This window comes from Solenopsis invicta, chromosome 2, assembly GCF_016802725.1.
Source record: "Solenopsis invicta isolate M01_SB chromosome 2, UNIL_Sinv_3.0, whole genome shotgun sequence".
Taxonomy (NCBI): Eukaryota; Metazoa; Arthropoda; class Insecta; order Hymenoptera; family Formicidae; genus Solenopsis; species Solenopsis invicta.
In genome coordinates, this window is record NC_052665.1 from 11,119,751 (window position 1) to 11,138,386 (window position 18,636).

General features: G+C 38.5%; 3 protein-coding genes across 8 annotated transcripts; 1 reads left to right on the forward strand and 2 right to left on the reverse strand.

Moving 5' to 3' along the window:
- Nucleotides 1–139: 139 nt before the first annotated feature.
- On the reverse strand, nucleotides 140–12,382 carry LOC105194981 (GTP-binding protein Di-Ras2). Of its 2 annotated transcripts, none has more exons than XM_039445855.1 (4): nucleotides 11,944–12,382; nucleotides 8,244–8,850; nucleotides 3,946–4,164; nucleotides 140–2,268 (listed from the first exon to the last, which is right to left on the reverse strand). In XM_039445855.1, exons 2-4 carry the CDS (start codon nucleotides 8,379–8,381, stop codon nucleotides 2,035–2,037), a joined length of 591 nt encoding a protein of 196 aa, XP_039301789.1. In that variant the 5' UTR covers nucleotides 8,382–8,850; nucleotides 11,944–12,382; the 3' UTR covers nucleotides 140–2,034. The 2 variants fall into 2 exon arrangements, with proteins under 2 accessions (XP_039301789.1, XP_011158443.1); XM_011160141.3 differs by having other exon boundaries at nucleotides 8,244–8,538; nucleotides 11,765–12,382.
- A 258-nt stretch (nucleotides 12,383–12,640) lies between these two features.
- On the reverse strand, nucleotides 12,641–14,468 carry LOC105194980 (ARL14 effector protein). Of its 3 annotated transcripts, none has more exons than XM_011160138.3 (5): nucleotides 14,238–14,468; nucleotides 14,052–14,159; nucleotides 13,863–13,951; nucleotides 13,515–13,777; nucleotides 12,641–13,421 (listed from the first exon to the last, which is right to left on the reverse strand). In XM_011160138.3, exons 3-5 carry the CDS (start codon nucleotides 13,941–13,943, stop codon nucleotides 13,328–13,330), a joined length of 438 nt encoding a protein of 145 aa, XP_011158440.1. In that variant the 5' UTR covers nucleotides 13,944–13,951; nucleotides 14,052–14,159; nucleotides 14,238–14,468; the 3' UTR covers nucleotides 12,641–13,327. The 3 variants fall into 3 exon arrangements, with proteins under 3 accessions (XP_011158440.1, XP_011158439.1, XP_025991386.1); XM_011160137.3 differs by having other exon boundaries at nucleotides 12,641–13,143; nucleotides 13,300–13,421; nucleotides 13,863–14,159; XM_026135601.2 differs by having other exon boundaries at nucleotides 13,863–14,159.
- A 115-nt stretch (nucleotides 14,469–14,583) lies between these two features.
- On the forward strand, nucleotides 14,584–18,522 carry LOC105194979 (arginyl-tRNA--protein transferase 1). 3 transcript variants are annotated; one of them, XM_011160136.3, is made up of 9 exons: nucleotides 14,584–15,013; nucleotides 15,197–15,323; nucleotides 15,429–15,559; nucleotides 15,631–16,040; nucleotides 16,436–16,597; nucleotides 16,986–17,141; nucleotides 17,379–17,551; nucleotides 17,630–17,891; nucleotides 18,067–18,522. In XM_011160136.3, exons 1-9 carry the CDS (start codon nucleotides 14,914–14,916, stop codon nucleotides 18,226–18,228), a joined length of 1,683 nt encoding a protein of 560 aa, XP_011158438.1. In that variant the 5' UTR covers nucleotides 14,584–14,913; the 3' UTR covers nucleotides 18,229–18,522. The 3 variants fall into 3 exon arrangements, with proteins under 3 accessions (XP_011158438.1, XP_011158436.1, XP_011158437.1); XM_011160134.3 differs by lacking the exon at nucleotides 16,986–17,141; XM_011160135.3 differs by lacking the exon at nucleotides 16,436–16,597 and having other exon boundaries at nucleotides 14,586–15,013; nucleotides 18,067–18,483.
- The last annotated feature ends 114 nt before the right edge of the window (nucleotides 18,523–18,636 follow it).

Here is an 18,636-nt window from a genome sequence, read left to right on the forward strand (position 1 = left end):
ATCCTAATTAGCTAGCATAGTCATTACAAAATTCTTACAACTATTCAACAAAAACCAATCTCGTAACAACTCTTATCTACTTGTTATTCGTCGTCGTTCGCACACGCACTTTCACTCTTTCTTCGTCTTTCTCTCTCCCTCTCTCTCTCTCTCTCTCTCTCTTATTCGATCTCTCTCGTCATCCTCACAAAAAAACTTTCACGCGCGCGCATTACACCAGTCCCTAATCGTCGTGCGGTAGTCTCCGATTGCGGAGCATTGCGGAATTTTCATGGAAGGGCACCGGTCTGTTATCGATTCAGCAGCACGTTAGCTAAATTGAGGCGGTCCGCAAAAAAAGACCACGCCGAATGGCCCCGTGACTAAATCCCTTTTAAAGCCCTCATCATTCACGCTCATATTTTTCAACGTACTTAACCGATAGTCTAGATACGCGCTCGGTGATAATTCATTCTTAACGATCTTCGCATTTGGTATATTTTGCTGAATCCCTTAACGAACGTTACTTTTCAGAATTTGCATCTTTGTTCTCTCTCTCTCTCTCACTCTCTCTCTAAACCCACGTCTCTTGTCTACATTCTCCGCGTATCTTCAACATTTTTCACATTCGATACAAATTTATCAGAATTGATGTTTAAGGATCAAATAAATCCATCTCTAAATCGGAGAAAGGGACGTCCCCCTTTTTCGTGACCTCGATTTCGAGCGATAAAAATTCGCGGACAAATCGTCCCTTGTACTCGTCGATCTTCCATGACAATTCGTTGTTTATTCGTATGCAAAAGGAACGATCTCGACGTGAGTGATGCGTCAGCGAAAACCGAAAAGAGAGCGACAATTTCAGTTTCACGAGAACGATTATCCTGATAATCGCTCGACTAAGCTCGAGATTAATTTTGCAATCGTTTTATACACGATGCTAATCATCGGGGTCTTCTCGGCGCTGCGAACATGAGATTTTAGTAGAAATTACTAATTATCTGTCGCTATTATTAAATAGAGAGCTTGGAGTTAATTATGACAAGAAACGCTTGCAACAATCGCGGTAACTCGGAATTGCCCCGCTATAATTCGAGGAATCAATTATAATTAATTAATTATACTTAATTGTACTATGACTTTTACATCGTTACTATTATTATCATTTATTTATATCGTTACTATTGAAATAAGAAAGTATGATATTTATGGAAACATTTTTGAAAAAATAGTTGGACTGTGACGAGTCATCAGATCTTTTGTAATAATTCGCAGAATAAATCTCTTTCCTATAAAAATTAAATCTCCACCCAGAATAAAAATCTCTACATATTTCGTGATATGTTGCGTGATTAATCATCAGTTTACAACGTATTGCTAAGATCGTTACCATTATTCCATCAGACTTGCCGAATCAGCGGCTGAGAGACGCGCTACTGTTCTTCTCCGGTCAAAATTGGTAATCGTTACTTTTACCCTCGTCGCAGATCGAGATTACCGCGGACGATTCCATGACGGGGTCGAAAGAAAAACCAAGTAATTTGTCATCATCGATCACAGAAAAAAAACAAAAAACAAACGATGTGCGGTCGAGCGGCCTATTGCATAATGTAACTCAAAGTAAAAGAAAAAAAAGGCTTCACCATCGACGAGCAACGCACACGCGAATTCGAGTTAATTCCTTCGCGTTCGTCGACGAACGAGCAGAGGTAATGACCCGTCAAGGTCCGGGAATCGTTCTCGAAATTAAAAATTCTAAGACTCCCTCTTAAGGATTCTTAAAAAATAATTTTAAAAACTCCAAGTTTCGCAGAGATACTCTCTAGGCCCGCGTTCGTACGTAACGTAACAAGTACGACGCGCCATAAACCTTTTTTTTGAGACGATGACGGAAGCCGCCGGAAGGGATTCGAGTCGCGAACGAGCCGTCCGTCGTTGACGAAACCGGACCTTGGGATCCGGAGTCTCGCCGGCGATCGCACGTGTCGTCGTCGTCGTTGTCGTCGGATCGCGACATACGCGATGCGGATCGGAGCGTAGCGGATTTTTTTTTTTTTACATAACGGCACACTTCTCCTTGAGTCTTATCGCGTTGTTGCTCTGCACCGGCTGTAACGAGACCGAGCGGTTCTTCTCGAGGGTGAGCAGGTCTCGGAACAGGGCGTCCACGTTGTGATTCGTCTTGGCCGAGGTCTCCAGGAAGCCGCAGCCCCAGTTAGCCGCCTCGGCCGCGCCCTCGCTCAGCGACACCTCGCGCACCGACGGGCTCTCGTCGCACTTGTTCCCGACCTGGGGTGATGAATCAACAACGATGGAACCGCTGAGTCGACACCGCAAAAAAAAGACACCGAAAAAGGAACGACACGCGAAACGAGCAGCGGGCTTTCATGCGGGAATGGAAATCCTTTCTTTCAAAGATATCAAACTGAACCGACAGTCAATCGACAAGGAAGAAAACAAGTCCATTACGATTAAGGAAATACAGCGTTAATAGTTTCTTCGAATTTTCTTTCTTGGTCAAAGATTCTTAGACGCGGGGAAATGGCAAATTTTTTCAACCAACCCCTTTATTCCGAGCTCAAAACGACGAGGGCATGCCATCGCTAGACGATTTTTTAAAAATTTATCAGGAATATCGACAGGAATACCGAGTGACTGAACAGTAAAATTTAATGCAGACACATCGCGGTAATCGCAAGAATTTATATCGTTCAAACTTCTGTACTCGACGAGCATCTAATAATAATGTCGAATTTAGGTATATTTTTTTACGATTATTCAGGTTGCGAAAACTCGAAGAATAAAACGATGCATTCGTAATCAAAACGCGGAAGCGTTCACAGAAAAAAAATTATTGTCAAATGAGCAATCACATTCTTATATACAAATAAGAGCATAATATCTTCTTGAAAGATTTGATAATTTTAAACGGACGTAACTTGCTTACATAAAAAATTTTATTATCAAATTCTTTCAAGAAGATTTTATAGTCTTGCTCATACATGGAAATATGATTGTCGATTTACAGAGTTGGGCTTTAAGTTAATGTATTTTTTAAAACTAAATTAAGTGTTAAAGTGGCTTATAAAATTAATTTAGTCATTCATCTGTGCCGGGCCTGCAGCTGGTTTGCACTTTTCGGCCGATTTTGCTTACTGTCACAGCATGTTTAGACTGTACGCGAGAAAACAAAAAAACGTTCAAGCTTATCCTCGTTGATGCGAGTAAATTTATCAAAAATTAATGTTAATGTTTCATCCCTTGAAGCAATATAATTCAGACATTTGCAATTTTAATGGAATAGGCCTACGGGAGAAATCACTAAAAAAACAATAATACTTCAAGGGTGAGATGAAAATCTGTTGATGTTAAATATTTAAATGTACACATGTAAACATGTACAATACGTACACACACAATTAACATACGTATTCTACTTTAAAGTGTTACTTAAAAATTTGTAACATAATAGTAATAATAATAATAATAAATAACTCTGTGAACAATGAACAGCGCGCTGGCAAATATGCTTAATTTTGAAAAGCATTTTATTCGTATTAAATTAAAAATTTGCAAGTTTTTAAAATCAAATTACTCAAAACAATTATAACATGGATTACCGAGCAAATTTAATATTTTATTAAGTTTATATAAAATAACAAAGAGCGTTTTTTTTATGTGGGAATGTGTTTTTCTATTACGATTTTTTGTTATATAAATGTTTAACTTGGGAAAGAAATTAATAAATTAAAGTTTGCGTTTGAATAATAATTAAATTAAAATGAAAAATAAAATAATGTAAAATTAACTTTGTTAAAAATGATTAGCTTTTAAACTTATTAGCCAACTCTGTTGATTCGATACTAATTTCATTTCTGTGTTTGTTCTTTCGTTCAGCGTCGGCTTCGGGAAAATTGAAACTGAAGGCTGAAACAAATAGAGAGGCGTTGCACAGCGAGTCCTTACCAACATAATGGGTATCTGCGAGATATCTTGGCCCTTGAGCTCCCTTATCACGGCCCAGATCGGTCGTAGCTCCTCCAGGCTTTGCCGCGAGCACACCGAGTACACCAAGATGAAGGCGTGACCTTTGCTTATGGAGAGCCGCTGCATAGCGGGAAACTGATGGGACCCCGTTGTATCCGTAATTTGAAGTGTGCATATGTTTTTGTCACAACTTATCACCTGAAATACCGGTAATGCGTCCAGTTGACTCGGTCGCGCGATCCGATCGGCGATTCGGCTCGACTCGGACTCGCGCGAGTCGCGAGCCATCGAGTCGAGCTGAATCGGAAATCGCTCGCGCGATTCCGCGTCGGTGACACTTCTCGTCGCGCACACAGCGAGAATCCCACCAGCATCGTCATTGCGTCTTTCGTTATACAAATATACAATAAATATACGCGCACACGCGCGCGCATCACACACGTGTGCGCCGCGCCGTGCACGCTGCCACCGTTGAAATTTACAAATGCATGCGCGCGTAGGTGCATATCTGTTATACGTATCGATCAATAGTCACATGAAATCGTTCACGAAACCGTATTTGTATAGCGCGTGCCGATACAATCGAGCAACATTATGTGTCGCGAGCGCCAGGCGCGTCGCGTCGCGTTGCTTTGACCTGCGCTCGTATACGAATATAATTCAAGATCGATGAGAAACATTTGTAATTTACACGTGCGTCCGTGGTAATAAAGGGTGGTGGTGTAAGTATCGGAGGTGTGCGAACCGTGAGAAACTCGTATCGCGCACGGCGTCGTCGCACGCGGAGAGAGAAAGAGAGAGAGAGAGAGTGTGTGTGTGTCGACGCCGACGATTTAAACAACCTGTCATTCTCTCTGACCACGTGCTGTGACGCAATGTGTCACGCCGGCTAATTAACTCGGCGCGCATGATACGCGACTACGCGACGCTCCTTTCTCGCGGTACGCGAAACGTAAAACGGTCGCGGTACGCCGATGTCGTTGGTACACGCGTTTCCTCGATATTAGCATTATTATGTCATTAGCACTAATTTTCCGCTTTGCTCCTGCACCGGTGCTTTACCGGCGCGATGCACACGCTATCGAATACTCTCGACGTTTCTCTGCCGCGAGTCACTTGCAAATTTAATGTTTTTGCTCGCGCACACGTCAGTTTCGTATTATCGGCCGGATGTACGAAGTGGGAATATTAAATTCGCAAATGGCAGAGTTATCGCGATCCCGGTGGAGGATGCGCGCGGGGATACGGGGACGTCCGATTAATCGCTGAATCTCGGTCCTCGCGGAAATTACCGTCTACGTGCGCCGTTTCGCATGCATAAAATCCGTTTTGCACCATCTATAATTAGCGGCGATAGGATAGTCCGATCTGTCAATTTCATGCGGCACGCGTGTATTAAAAAAAAAAAATTGTTTTACTCAACTAGAGAAAAATTTCTTTGATTTGAAAAAATTGTTTTATTGTTTGATTGTGCAATGCAAATCTTTTTTTAAAAGAAAGAAATGTGTTTTTAAACTAAATTATTAAAATACTTTTATTTGTTAATTACTTACTAACTAGAGATAACTTTTTACTTTCCTCAAACGTATTTTTATTTCAACTTAAAAAAAAACCAAGTTAAAAAAACAATTTCATCAATTTAAACTTTTCTCTGATGTAAGTAAATTTATTGGTGTCAAAAATTTATCACTATTTTATATTAAAATATTATTTATCACATATAGAATTTATAGCAGTAAAATTTTATCAATCTTTCCAGAAAATTTATATCTTATTATCAATTATACAAATTTTATAACAATTAACCTTAACGTGAATAGGCGTTATAGAAAAAATGTCTTTCTAAATTTCACAAGCAGTTCGAATGTATATTCTATCTGTTATTTAAATTGGCTAAATACCAAACACATGCAATATTTGTTAATCATTTATCTACACTAAAAAAACTTTTTTTATGTTTTAATAAATATAATAATTTTATTTTAACATTATTTCCTTGATAAAAAAAAAACATTTTTCAAGTTTAAAAATAAATAATTTTACACTAGTTCATATTTATTTAAAATTTAAATCAAAGGAATAATGTTAAAATAAATATATTTATTAACAAGTAAAAAAAATTTTTTAGTCTACTTTAAGTAATTTTGTGTAGTCAAAAATTTGTGGTTATACTCGCATGACCATTTTTTAAGCGTACGCGAGCGAAGACGTTTCTAATTTTTCGGCGAGTCGAAATCGATAAATACGTATCAAGAAAACGTTGTGATATAATTTAGAAATAACTGGAGTCAACTGGAAAAGCGCACAATAACTCTGGGAGCACGACTGTATTATTTTTATGCAGTTAATATAGTCCAACATAATTAATTCATACACGGAAAGAACGGTTTCGCTGCAGTGTCTAAAAATTTGCTAGATGTAGATCTGAAAATAATTTCGCTGAATCATCAAAATAATTACGAGAGATGTTTGAGCATGATGAGCAGTGCTGAGAGAAGTTTTGCATTCTCACGAAGAGAATTTTCTCTTAAAATTCCTCGAAATCATGGTAGCCGTGAGACAACATGGATTTTGAAGAATTTTAAAAGAATTTTAGTAAAACTCTTAGTAAAATTTTATACAGAAAGGTTTTAAATGTGTAAAAATTTAGTTGGTTAGAGATCTGAAAACAATTTTGTTGAGCCATGAAAATAATTGTATAGAACATTCAAATTAGTTGCTAGAATGTCAAAATTTTTTGCAGCCTTTACGTTTAAATATTCATTATAATTATTTTGACAGTCCAACAGAATTATTTTCAAATTTGTATGTAATTTTATAAATTTTTGAATACTTCAGCAAAATTATTCTTTTCGCAATAAATTTTAATTAAATTTTACTAAAATTATACATAGGAAAATTCTTCGAAAGTGATAAAATTATCTCATAATTATGATAAAATTACATGATAAAATAACATCATGATTTTAAGAGTAAATTTTATAAGAAAAAATTTTCCGCAATTAATTTTAGCATTCTACGTAAATATTTTGGTTTAACAAAATTATTATTAGTGTGCAAATCAAGCACTTGTAAAATCGAATCAAATCAAATCTGATAAATTTTTATATTGAATTAAATCAAATCGATCTCTTTGATTCGAATACAAATCGAATTCAAATCAAATTTTCCCGGATTTACACTACATATTCATTTAAAAATTTGCTGAAAAATTAAAATATTTAATTCGATACTAAACATTAGTTTCAACGGTTATTTAGTTTCAGAAAAGATTTAGTTTGTAACCATTTTTAATTAGTAATTAACTAAACCAATTTAATAATTAGTTGAACGTATCGGACTAAATATTTTAGTTTATCGACAAATTTTTTCTCACTGTAATAAAGTATTTTCAATAATGTTGCAGATCCTTTTTAATAAATGAAAAAATTAATCGTAAGAATTTTAGAAAATAATTAAGAAAAATAATGTGCTAAAAATTTACAATAGATACTGTAGACATTGAGTGTGAGTTATTATGCAGATAAATTGACATTGAATCTTGTATATCGTATAAATTATAATGTTACTCTCAAATTAATAGTATTTTAGTACACTTTATTAAGAAAATATAAAGAAACAATTTCTTTCAAATTTTGTTATAAATTTTATAAAATCATGATACTTATGAAACATTAAAACAAATTTTCAAAGACGATTGTCTAGCGTGGGCACACATTTTTGAATATAAACATTATTTATTTCTTTTAGAAGATTTAGAAACAATAGAAAAGTTTTAGAAATCGACAGACAATCGGACACAGAAATTATTACTTAGTGTTGATGTACGATCGCGCAGAAATTATAAATGCAATGAAAAATCAAAATAATAGGCGATGGATTCAAATTCAATTCGCACACCTCTAAAAATCATTTTCAGATCTGTAACCAGTTAAATTTTTAGATATTTTAACCACACCGTTCTTTCTGTACAGAAATTTAAAGAAAAAAGAAAACAAAGAATTACACTTTGGTGTCGAATCGACTATCCGATTAGTTCTTTGTCTCATCTTCATCAAAGATAGAGAGAAAATCGACTAAACGTATAACACGGTTTTTTTTTCATTGAGAGCGATCGTTACCTCCGGTCAATTAACGAAGTCAATTACACGCGTTACGAATCGCGAGAGGAGCGCGCAGTCGGTTTCCGCGGTTACGAGTACACCGTCCGCGCGAGAAAAAAAGAGAAAAAAAAGAAAAAAAATAGGGTCGAGGAGTCGCGCGCATTGCTCGCTTACCTGTCTGTAGGTGTCCTCGATAGTCGGTATGTAGGACTCGCGAAAGGACCCTTTCACGAAGCGCAGCACGAGGGAACTCTTGCCAACGCCGCCCGCCCCGAACACGACCACGCGATAGTCGTTGCTCTGCTCCGGCATCCTGACATCTGCCGTCCCGGCGACGTAAACCCCCGGCGCTCGGGGTCCGCGTAGAGAGAGACGAGGGAAGGGGTTGGGTGATGCGAGAGAGAGAGAGAGAGCGCGTGCGAGACGATCACCCTCCTCCTCGAATCCTCTTGATCACACACCGTCCAACCTGCCGCACGACACACAAGTTATACCGGATGTCCCGAAATCATCGGCGGTCCTTACGACCGACCGACTCCCGGGAAACCAGAGAATTCTCGTTCACCACCTCGGTGAAGAAATATCGAGCGACGGTGGTGGTGGTGGTGGTGGTGGTGGTGGTGGTGGTGGTGGTGGTGGTGGTGATGGTGGTGGTGGTGGTGGTGGTGGTGGTGGTGGTGGTGGTGGTGGTGGTGGTGGTGGTGGTGGCGGCGGCGTCTCTCCCAGCTCACTCGTGTAATCGCGTCTCTCCGCGTTCTTTACTGACTTTCCAATCGAGCTTCTAGAAAATAAAAGGTAGAGATTAACGATCGGACACGACACGATTCCCCGGCTTCGACGCGCGCGTCTCTCCTCGGCGGGAAAAAGGAGAATCAAAGAACGACGTGGACGTGACTAACGAGACACCCCGTGAATAAACGCGCGCGCCACGCTCTCCGCTCCGCTCCGCTTCGCGCTTCGCCCACGCGGTTAATAATCTGAACCCACGAAAGGTTACATCCGTCCGTCCTTCCGCGCACATCTCGTGACGTACACTCTCTTCCGATGACGACATCCACGGAACCACATCCAATCGTATGCTTGTATCTCAGTATCTTCCTCTCGACGCCCCTCGCCAAAGTAGTATGCACGTTACTTAAATATTTATTTACGTGTCTATGAGATGGAAATTTAATGAGATATTCACGACTGTTTGAAAAGTGCCGTATATTTTCGGAATGTTACAAATGTTCCGGGAATTTTTATTATTTATCAAAAGTGTTCCATGTTTTCCAGAATGCAGCAAACGTGTTTAATTGCAACACTTTTCGAACGTCTATCACGAACGATCACGAACATCTCGCAGGCAATTCCATGTTTCAAATTTCCATTTTACAAACGCTTGAATAAATGTTTCAAAACTCTAATTAAACATCTACTTAACACTTGAACAAACATAAACATACTATTTTTGCCAGGGGCGCGACGTGACGCGGCGGCCTCCTCGATACTTCTCATTCTCATGCGAGTCGTCTGTTCTTGCTCGCGTCCCCTGCGTCCCTCCTCCGCGTGATTACCAGATTTATGTATTTACTGCTCGCGTGAATACACATCGAGTGTACAAACGTGCGTGTTTTACCTCGAAATGAGCCGTGACGCGCAGAAAAATGCGATCGACGAGACTCGACTGATCGAAATCTTTCGAGAATTCTTGAGAACGTAAGACTGCCATTTTGAAATTCTCGACTCGCGTACGATTTAAATATTACTGCTCACTTCATTCCGCTCACGCATTCCGACCGGTGCGACCGGCCGTCCGCGAAAAGTCTGTTCTTTCTACTTGCATCTCACGCGAGTCTCTTCCTTTTCCTTTCTCTCTCTTTCTCTCTCCGTGCGACGTGGTCTAAGCACACTTGTTTTGTCTTAAGCGTACTTAATCTAAAACTAACAAAAACGTTTGAAGATGAATGAAAGTAGCCTCATTTATCTGCATATTTCTTGCACTTTGGGCATTTAAGATAAAGCGAAAGAAAAGAAAGATACAAACGTGGTAGATGCAACTAATTTGATTTTTTTTCCGAGTATAGTTTAACTCGAAGAATTACAATTTTGTAAGCACAGTGAAAAAAACTTGTCGAAAAATGGAAATATTTAGTCCGATACTTTCGACTAAATATAGAGTTTTTTTAATTAATTCTTGATTAAAAAATTTGAATGGTTGACATGAATAAATTGTACCTTTTTTGTACAACTAATATCCATTTTCATCAATGTAGATTAATTTTCGGCTTAATTTATCCTTTTCTATTTTTAAAAATTAGAAAAAATATAAAGAGTAAGTAAAAATTAATCTACACATTGATAGAAATAGACATAGATGATGAATCAATTCAATGTTTAGTTGATCGTATACAGAAAAAAAATTAGTATCAAATAAACAATCATATTCTCATATGTAAGAATACTTACATGAAGAAATTTGTTTCTTCATGTGCACAAGTTATGTTTGTTTAAAATTAAATCAAATTCTTTCAAGATTTTTATACTCTTGCTTACATATAAAAATATAGTTGTTGATTTGATACTAATTTGTTTCTCAGTATAGGAACGAGAAAGAGAGAGAAAAAGTATCGTTCAACTCGCCAGATTTTTGCGTAGAAACACGAACGCAATAAAAAATGCAAACTAGCGCATAATTATAACGTAAGTTAATTAAAAAAAAAATCCATAATATCTCAAAAATTTTATCGAGTTCCAAACAAAAGTCAAGCTCTCGAAAACAATTTTGCGAACAGGATGATTAAATTTCATCAGACTTTTACGTAATTTCGACAAATTTAAATTTTGACGCTCCGGCAAAAACTATAAGGATCGAAACGTGAATGAATTTGCCGAGATTATAGGAGCGATCGAACCGTCGACAGTACCAGCTCCAGTCGACGATCTATCTTCGAATCACTCGTCGATGAAATGCAACGAGGATAGAAGAGGAGCATCACCTCAGTCACCCGTGGGAAAATATCGTTGCCGTGCCACAACTATGCCTCCCCCTCCCCTCCCTACCTCCTTCCCGCCCCCGTGTTACCAATTAACCCGATCGACCTCGCCGGATTCTATCCCTGGAGTTTTCGTCACCGTGCGAATTACGCAAGCTCGTAATAATACGCAACGCGATATCGCGTTTCGCCGAGACCGACCGGTCGGGTATTTTGACCGCCATCCCCGCGCGCACCCGCTCGGTAACCGGGCCTTCGCGCCGACGAGGATCGTTTCTCACCTCCGATCGATACCGCGCGCGGCGAGATTCGCGTCTCCGCGAGATTAACGATCCCAGACTCCGGATCGAGGACCGCAAACGTGCCTGCACTGGCCTGCACCGACTGTAGAACTCGGCTGCGTGTGACCCCCGAAACAGTCGCGAACGCACTTTTCACGCTCTGAAGCACTTTTCAAATCGAAACAGGCACCTCGGAGCATTTCTGCACCTCTGCTCCTCGACAAAAGGGTTAAACGCGGCAAAAGCGGTCACGGGAGAAACGGAGGCGTTTACGATACAAGCATACACTAACCCCCTGGGATCGTGGTCGCGCGTCGGTATCGACGACGGGAGCACTCGCTGGGAGAAACGTCACGAATGTCGCGTCATCCAGGACGAAGGATAATATAGTCGAGGGGCGAAGGGCGGACGCGGGGATACAGCAACAAGATGGGGAAACCTGTCGTTCGACGGTCGAGCGACGGAGGATCTCCTCGAGGGCTTCCCTCTTCGGTTCAGCAGATGGGTCACGCTCGGCCACGCTCGAGGCGATTCTCTCTCGACGACTCTCTCGCGTGCGCGAAGCGTCGTGTCACTCGCGCTGCGTACGCGTGCGTGCGTGCGTGCGTAAGTACGTACGTGCCTGCTTGTGTCCGCTAATCGTGGCGGTCAATGCGCGCTTGAACACGGACGGACGCTTCCTCTCGCCTCGTTACGTTACGTTACGTTACGCCCGGTTACGGAATCGCGACGACCCGACGCGACGAACTAGGCGCTGCGCGGCCTCCCGTACGTCAACCCCCCTGAAGTCCGTCCCGCTCGTCGCGGCGACCGCGGCTACCTTCGCGCGGCAAAGTGGCGAGGCGCGCGCGATCCGCTGAGATTACGTCGCCGCGTCGCTTTTTTCTTTCTCTCTCGCGTACCGATCGACGACGGAATCGCGTCCCGTGACTTTCCCGCGATCCAAGTGACCGTGTGTCACGTCTGTACTCTCTTTCTCCCCTTTTTCCACCCTTTTCCCGAATCGCGCAAACTTCGACGATCTCGACGAACGAAAACGAAGCGCGCGCCCTCCGCGCGCGTATCGTGCAGGTATGCGCGTGACGTTACACTTACCGCCGCCAAAAGCGCCCCGCGGAAAATCAATAGCGCTCTGTGTGTGTGCGACGGCAGTGGCGTGACTGCGTGGGTGTACCCTGAGCGCGAATTATGAATCACGGACAACTGATAATGGGAAAAATTGAAATCAATATTTACTTTTTATTTAAAGGATGTATAAAACAAATTTTAAATAAATGTTCTCCTTTTATAAACATAAAAGGAGAAACATATAATATTTAATTGCATGCGTATATACATTTATTTGTAATAAAATATGTATTTCACATCTATATATCCATTTTTATATGTGTCGTTTTTTATCTTCTATTTTGTACTCGTAAGAAATAGGAAATAGTAAATACGATGTAGAAAACAGAAGAAATTTATTTATATCAAAGAGTAAACTAAATATCTTCTTTCAAATAAATTTATGTACATATGCTAATACCATTTGCTTTTTTATATTATCACACAAAATATTCCAAATATTAGTTATATAGATGTATTCTTCAAATAAATGTTTCTATTATTTTTTATTTCAACTATATTTTTCAGTACTGTTGAGATAGTTTTAACGCCGAAATCGTCATCTCTGTATGAAGATTTCAGTTCTGAAAATTAAATCTGGCGAAAGAAGAACGTTTTCTATCCTACACGTAGGACAGCTGCTTGATTAAATAACATAAAATAATTTGCACGTTGCGATACACTCAACGTGATTGACTCAAAAGACTCATTCTAAAACAAATAATTGTACAAAATACATTTCTCTTTTGCAGACAGCATTGTAAAAATTTATCAGATTGACTTTACCTATTTTATAAATACAATTTCTACAAGAGTAATAATAAGAGCTTCATTATTTCTTAGAGGTATTTTTACAGATGTACTTACAAATACGTATTCCTATATTTTTCGTTTTTCACTTTATTTCACCTTCTTTTAGTAGTGGATTTTTTATCACGGCATCGGTTCCTTCACACTGAATATTGTCATACGTCCATTTGCGATTATTCCTAACAAAATAACAACTCAAATGAATTAAATTTATTTCAAATAAATCAGAGATTAGGCGTCTCGCTAGATACAAAAAAATCCCACAGAATTACCTGCAGTCATGGCCACATTTGTGAGAGGAACACTTAGGACATGCAAAATGGCATCCAGGACAGTCCAAGTCCAAACAATCGCAAAGATCGTCCGATGTCTGTATGAAAATACCTACGTCGTTGTACAGGTGCTTTCTGAAACTTTGGTACAATCGACGATACAGCTTGCGCTTCTCTCGCTCACTATGTTCTGGATCAAAGTTCCTCAAGAACTTTTTGCTCAGGTTATCCACGGCCTTCTGCCTCGAGCCTCGAGAACTCTTCTGCGAACAGAACGCGAGCGATTAACTCTCCTCCTTCTTCTCTATGATCAATTCTACCTGATAAACGATTAAACAAAGCACTTACTCTCTCGCCACGCACAGGTGCCTGATTGTTCGATGTTCCCTCGCCAGAACTTTCCATTTTCTGATTGTCGGTAGACGGCATAGCAGCTTCTACAGAAAACTCAAAAATGTCACATTCGCCCTTAAAAGTTCTTGATACAATTATTTTTCTGAGCTGCGTTTAAAAATACATCTTATCGTTGCTTCATACTCTGTGAATAACAAAGGTGAAATGGCACACGGTGGTATGAACAAGGATCAACAAGGATGATACTCAAGCGTCTCAGGTTTTGTTTTCGAATGTAACTCTGGAAGTTTTCTACAAATAAAAGACGTTTTTAACTTACCAAAGTCATTATAATGCAAGTAGATTTTATTTAATATTCTTTAATTTTACCAGATTTTGTGTACGAGTTTGCGTACAACTATGAATAAGTTTCAAATTTTCGAGAGTGACGGGTTAGTTGAGAGTTTAAGTGTCAAGTTTGCGCTCAGGACGCTCTTCTTCTTTGTTTGCCCTTGGATATCCGTCTTCTATAAAGACTGTAGTACCATATTTTTAAATTCGATTCAGGATGCTCCGGCTCCGGCAGCTTCGGATCGGTTGTACCTGAAGCAGAGAAGTGCGAGACATTTGATTGTGCGTGCTTGTGAGAGAATCGTAGGCCATGCCTACGATTTGTTGATATGGCGCCATCTCTACAACGTGGATATACACTACAATGCCAATGTACAGGTTAGACTGGGTTAGACCACGCTCACCAGCGCCCACGAATCGATGCACTGCGATGCCCGTCGTCGTATGACATATCTAGATAATTGTGCGTTGTGACGAAAAATTATATTTGATAATCTGATGCGTTGAGGAAGCGTAAATTTTAAAAATAAATGACGATTTACATGGTTGAGCAATGGGCTTCGTTGAATTTTAAGCAACATTCGTGACGCACGAATAACAACATCGTTCGTTCCGGAAGTACTGGAGTTTCTGGAACAACGTTCATCCACGGTCGTTTAGCGATCCGTAATAGAATCAGTAGAATCCGAACGACGATTTGAGAAAAATCGTTGAGATGGCCGGCAAGCAATCGTATAGTATTGTGGAATATTATGCGGAACACGAGGGTTATCGGTGCGGCTACTGCAAGAACCCCAACACGAACTTCAGTCATGGTGAGCACATGTAAACACTGTCCGGTTCGTTGGTGTACCTTGCTTCACACAGCCTTGAATATTTTTACTTAGTCAAACGAACCACGTTGTTTCGTTAAAAACTGCAATAAGCAAGCTGAAACATTCACGTAATTTTGAGTTTTACCTATGTTACTTTGACACAAGTCATCGTTTGTCATATAGGTATGTGGGCACACTCGTTGACAGTGCAGGATTATCAAAGCTTGATAGACAGAGGCTGGAGGCGGAGTGGTTGCTACTGTTACAAACCCACGATGAACCTGACTTGCTGTCCACAGTATACTATCAAGTGAGTAATATTACTAATTTTTGGCTTTGAAGGAAGAGACAATTTTGTGATTAACTTTGAGAAAAATTAAAGTGACATATTAAATAACATGGATAATGATTTTAGATGTGAGGTGTTAAATTTTAGAATTTCAAAGTCTCAGAAAAAGATCCTAAAGCGCATGACTAAATTTTTAAAAAATGAATTGACGAGTGACAATTCTGAGGGAACGAGTGAAGATCAACAAGATAACAGAGGTAAAATTAAAAAATTTTTTTCTTTTTATGATAATTTGATATATAACTTACTAGTTTTACAATGTTTATAGATATAAGCAATGAAGAAGCATTAAATTATCCTAAACATCTGATAAAAGCGCAGAAAGATAAATCTCAAATTAATGTTTTGTCTGTTGATGATGAAGTTAGTGGAAGATTGTCCATCAAGCCAGTAAAAATGGAAACTCAAAAAAATTCTACTTCGAGTAGCAGTCGAGCACAGCTAACAAATTCCAACAGCAAAAATGCCTTGCATGTTAGAAGTGAAATCGGTGATGTGGTACCTTGCAAAAAAGCCAAATTTTTACGTATAGAACGTAAGAAAAATAAGTTGTTGGCTCAAGGTAAATCACAGAGTGAAATTGAGAGCATTATGAAAGAAAAGAAACAACAGAATTGTGTTAAAAAGGAAATGGAAGAAATATTCGAGGAGGTATATACTGGGACAAGAAAATTAGAGGTAATACAACATTAACTTTGAAATCATTCAGACGTTTTTTTTTTAATTTTTATTTATGGAGTAGCAGATTTTTTCAGTTAAAAGCTTTGTTCTTGGTATGGTCCTCTTTTCTCCAATTTTTATCACATCGAAAACACGGTGATAATAAAACAAGTTAAAAATTTAATAATAAATATTTGTTAAATATTGCTGTTATTAAGCTGGCTCTATATCGAAGATTTAATGTATTTACATGTTACATTGCACCTATGAAATTGATCCATCATATAATTTTTCTATTACTTGACTTTTCAATCTTTCGATTTGGTTAATCGCAATTAGTTTACGCGTATTTCATTGTATTAATTTTTTTTTTGTTGAATAAAAATTTGTATTAAGTCATTTATTTTTGTAAGTTGAAACTGGTTCGAACTGCGCCGATGAGCTCCGAATACTTAAAGACTTCGAAAGAGTCTTATGAGCTTTACAAAAAATATCAGAACACGATACATGGAGTATCGATTGAGAAACTTACAGAGCAACAGTACACGAGATTTCTTGTGAAGTCGCCTCTGCAGGTAATTTCTAGATTTAAATTGTCTGTAGGCAAGCTACCTGTTGTGCGATAAGTTGTGTAGACGATCATAACATAGAAGCAATGCGCTTTTGATTCATTTTTTATTTTTTATTTTTTACTGTTACTATATTTGATTACTTTTACTAAAAATATAGTCATACGCGATCTGTTATTAGGAAGTCATTGGCAATCTCGCGATTGTCAAATGAATATTAAATAGAGACAGCTATATTATGATTGGAGCAAAGTGGACCTCGCCCCTTAATGAAACAAGAAACTCATGCTTGCGTTATCGTTATTGCTCATAACAATAGTAATTTTTATGTCAAATGTTACCTTATTTATTGGCTAGACGTTGCACATTTTTTGTATATATATATATTTGTCAGATTAAATTGGTGAGAGTGTTGTCGGACGAGTTCGTAAACACTCTCGAGACAAGCGCGGGTCTTTATCAAAAGTATCAAATGGCGATTCACGGCGATACACCAGATCAATGCGATCAAAAGTCATTCTTCAACTTTCTTGTAAGGAGTCCCTTGCAGGTACACTTTGTATCTAATCTTTTTATGTTTATGAACAATACAGAAAATAACAGACTCTTCTCATGCATTAGAATGAACATAGAAATATTTTTTATGCATTCTTACACAAATATCTTACGTTTTACTGAAGCACAAAATCTATAATGTCTTTAAACTGAGTCATTCAGGACTTTAGTAGTTAATCTGTAGTAATCGTTAAAATTAAAGTAGAGTCTGAAGTAATGTAATATTTTAAAGCAATGGAAACCCGATAATGGACCATCTTATGGATACGGTTCTTTTCACGAGCAGTATTGGTTGGATAATGAATTAATAGCGGTTGGAGTGATAGACATTCTGCCGTCGTGCATCTCGAGTGTGTACTTTTTTTATGACCCGGCATATAGTCAACTCTCCCTTGGAACTTTTAGGTTTGTTATTTTCAAAGTTCATTTTTATACAAAAATTCACAAATTAGATAGACTTTTGCATAAATGTGTTGCTTTTAGTTCTCTTCGAGAGGTTTATCTAACGAGACAGCTCAATAAAGTTACGAGTAATCTAAAATATTATTATATGGGCTTTTACATTCACACGTGTCCAAAGATGCGATATAAAGCCAGAATGCAGCCGTCCAAACTTCTATGCCCGGAGACATATGTATGGTGCGACATCGAACCCTGCCTAGCCAAATTGAACAACGAAAAGTATAGTCGTCTGAATGATGATATCAACGCCATCGACGAAAATGGTGTAGTCAACGTTGAAGAGGTAGGACTTTTTAAGATAATTTTATAAGCGATTATTACATTTTTATCGCAAAAGTGCGATCACTTGTTTATAGTTTTCAATTTTGCACAGCAAAATTAAAATCGTAAGGTTCATTAAGTTTCATTACAATTTTTGTTATTTCACTGAAACATTTTCTCTTTCTCTCTTTCTTTAGATATTGATACTATATAAAAATATTGCCATGCCTTATAAGAGATACAAAACACAAACGTGGCAAACGTACCAGATGGCGCATGAGAAACGCGAGGTGGAAGAATATGCCAAGCTTGTTGGAATGCCATGCGCGCGAAGGATGCTGCTCTATCGCTCTTCTTAAAGAATAATTATTTAACATTTAGAATCGATGACCAATTTTTTATCTCAAGGATCATCGTGCGGGAGCACACTTGTGTGGCTTCAGAAATTAATTGCTAACTATATTGATGTACAAAGAAATGAATTGAATTCGTTATTCTTAGAAGATTATTGATTGGGTGTTGTGGAGTAATAATCTGTGATGCAAGCGATTAAATATTATAATCATATAATGTAAGATGCGCGTAATAAATTATGTGCATTGCTCTTTACCGTCCATGAGCAACTTTATCGAAAAACATTTAGAAAAAAATAATTTAGTTTTATAATTATTATTTTGAGCCTAATTAATCCAATTTTCTTTTCACAGATCCTTATTCTTCTCCTTTTTTCCTTGACATGGCACATTATAAGGGATCATTGAATTGTA

Excerpts from the sequence above, each read along its gene's own strand:
- LOC105194981 (XM_039445855.1), bottom strand. The coding sequence starts at position 8,381 with ATGCCGGAGCAGAGCAACGACTATCGCGTGGTCGTGTTCGGGGCGGGC. Across the intron at positions 4,165-8,243 it reads TCGAGGACACCTACAGACAG|GTGATAAGTTGTGACAAAAA; the intron begins GTAAGCGAGCAA and ends CCGGTATTTCAG. Across the intron at positions 2,269-3,945 it reads CGCAGATACCCATTATGTTG|GTCGGGAACAAGTGCGACGA; the intron begins GTAAGGACTCGC and ends TCATCACCCCAG.
- LOC105194979 (XM_011160136.3), top strand. The coding sequence starts at position 14,914 with ATGGCCGGCAAGCAATCGTATAGTATTGTGGAATATTATGCGGAACAC. Across the intron at positions 15,324-15,428 it reads TGTCCACAGTATACTATCAA|ATGTGAGGTGTTAAATTTTA; the intron begins GTGAGTAATATT and ends TAATGATTTTAG. Across the intron at positions 17,142-17,378 it reads TTGTAAGGAGTCCCTTGCAG|CAATGGAAACCCGATAATGG; the intron begins GTACACTTTGTA and ends AATATTTTAAAG.
- LOC105194980 (XM_011160138.3), bottom strand. The coding sequence starts at position 13,943 with ATGCCGTCTACCGACAATCAGAAAATGGAAAGTTCTGGCGAGGGAACA. Across the intron at positions 13,778-13,862 it reads CACCTGTGCGTGGCGAGAGA|AAGAGTTCTCGAGGCTCGAG; the intron begins GTAAGTGCTTTG and ends TTCTGTTCGCAG. Across the intron at positions 13,422-13,514 it reads AAATGTGGCCATGACTGCAG|GAATAATCGCAAATGGACGT; the intron begins GTAATTCTGTGG and ends TTATTTTGTTAG.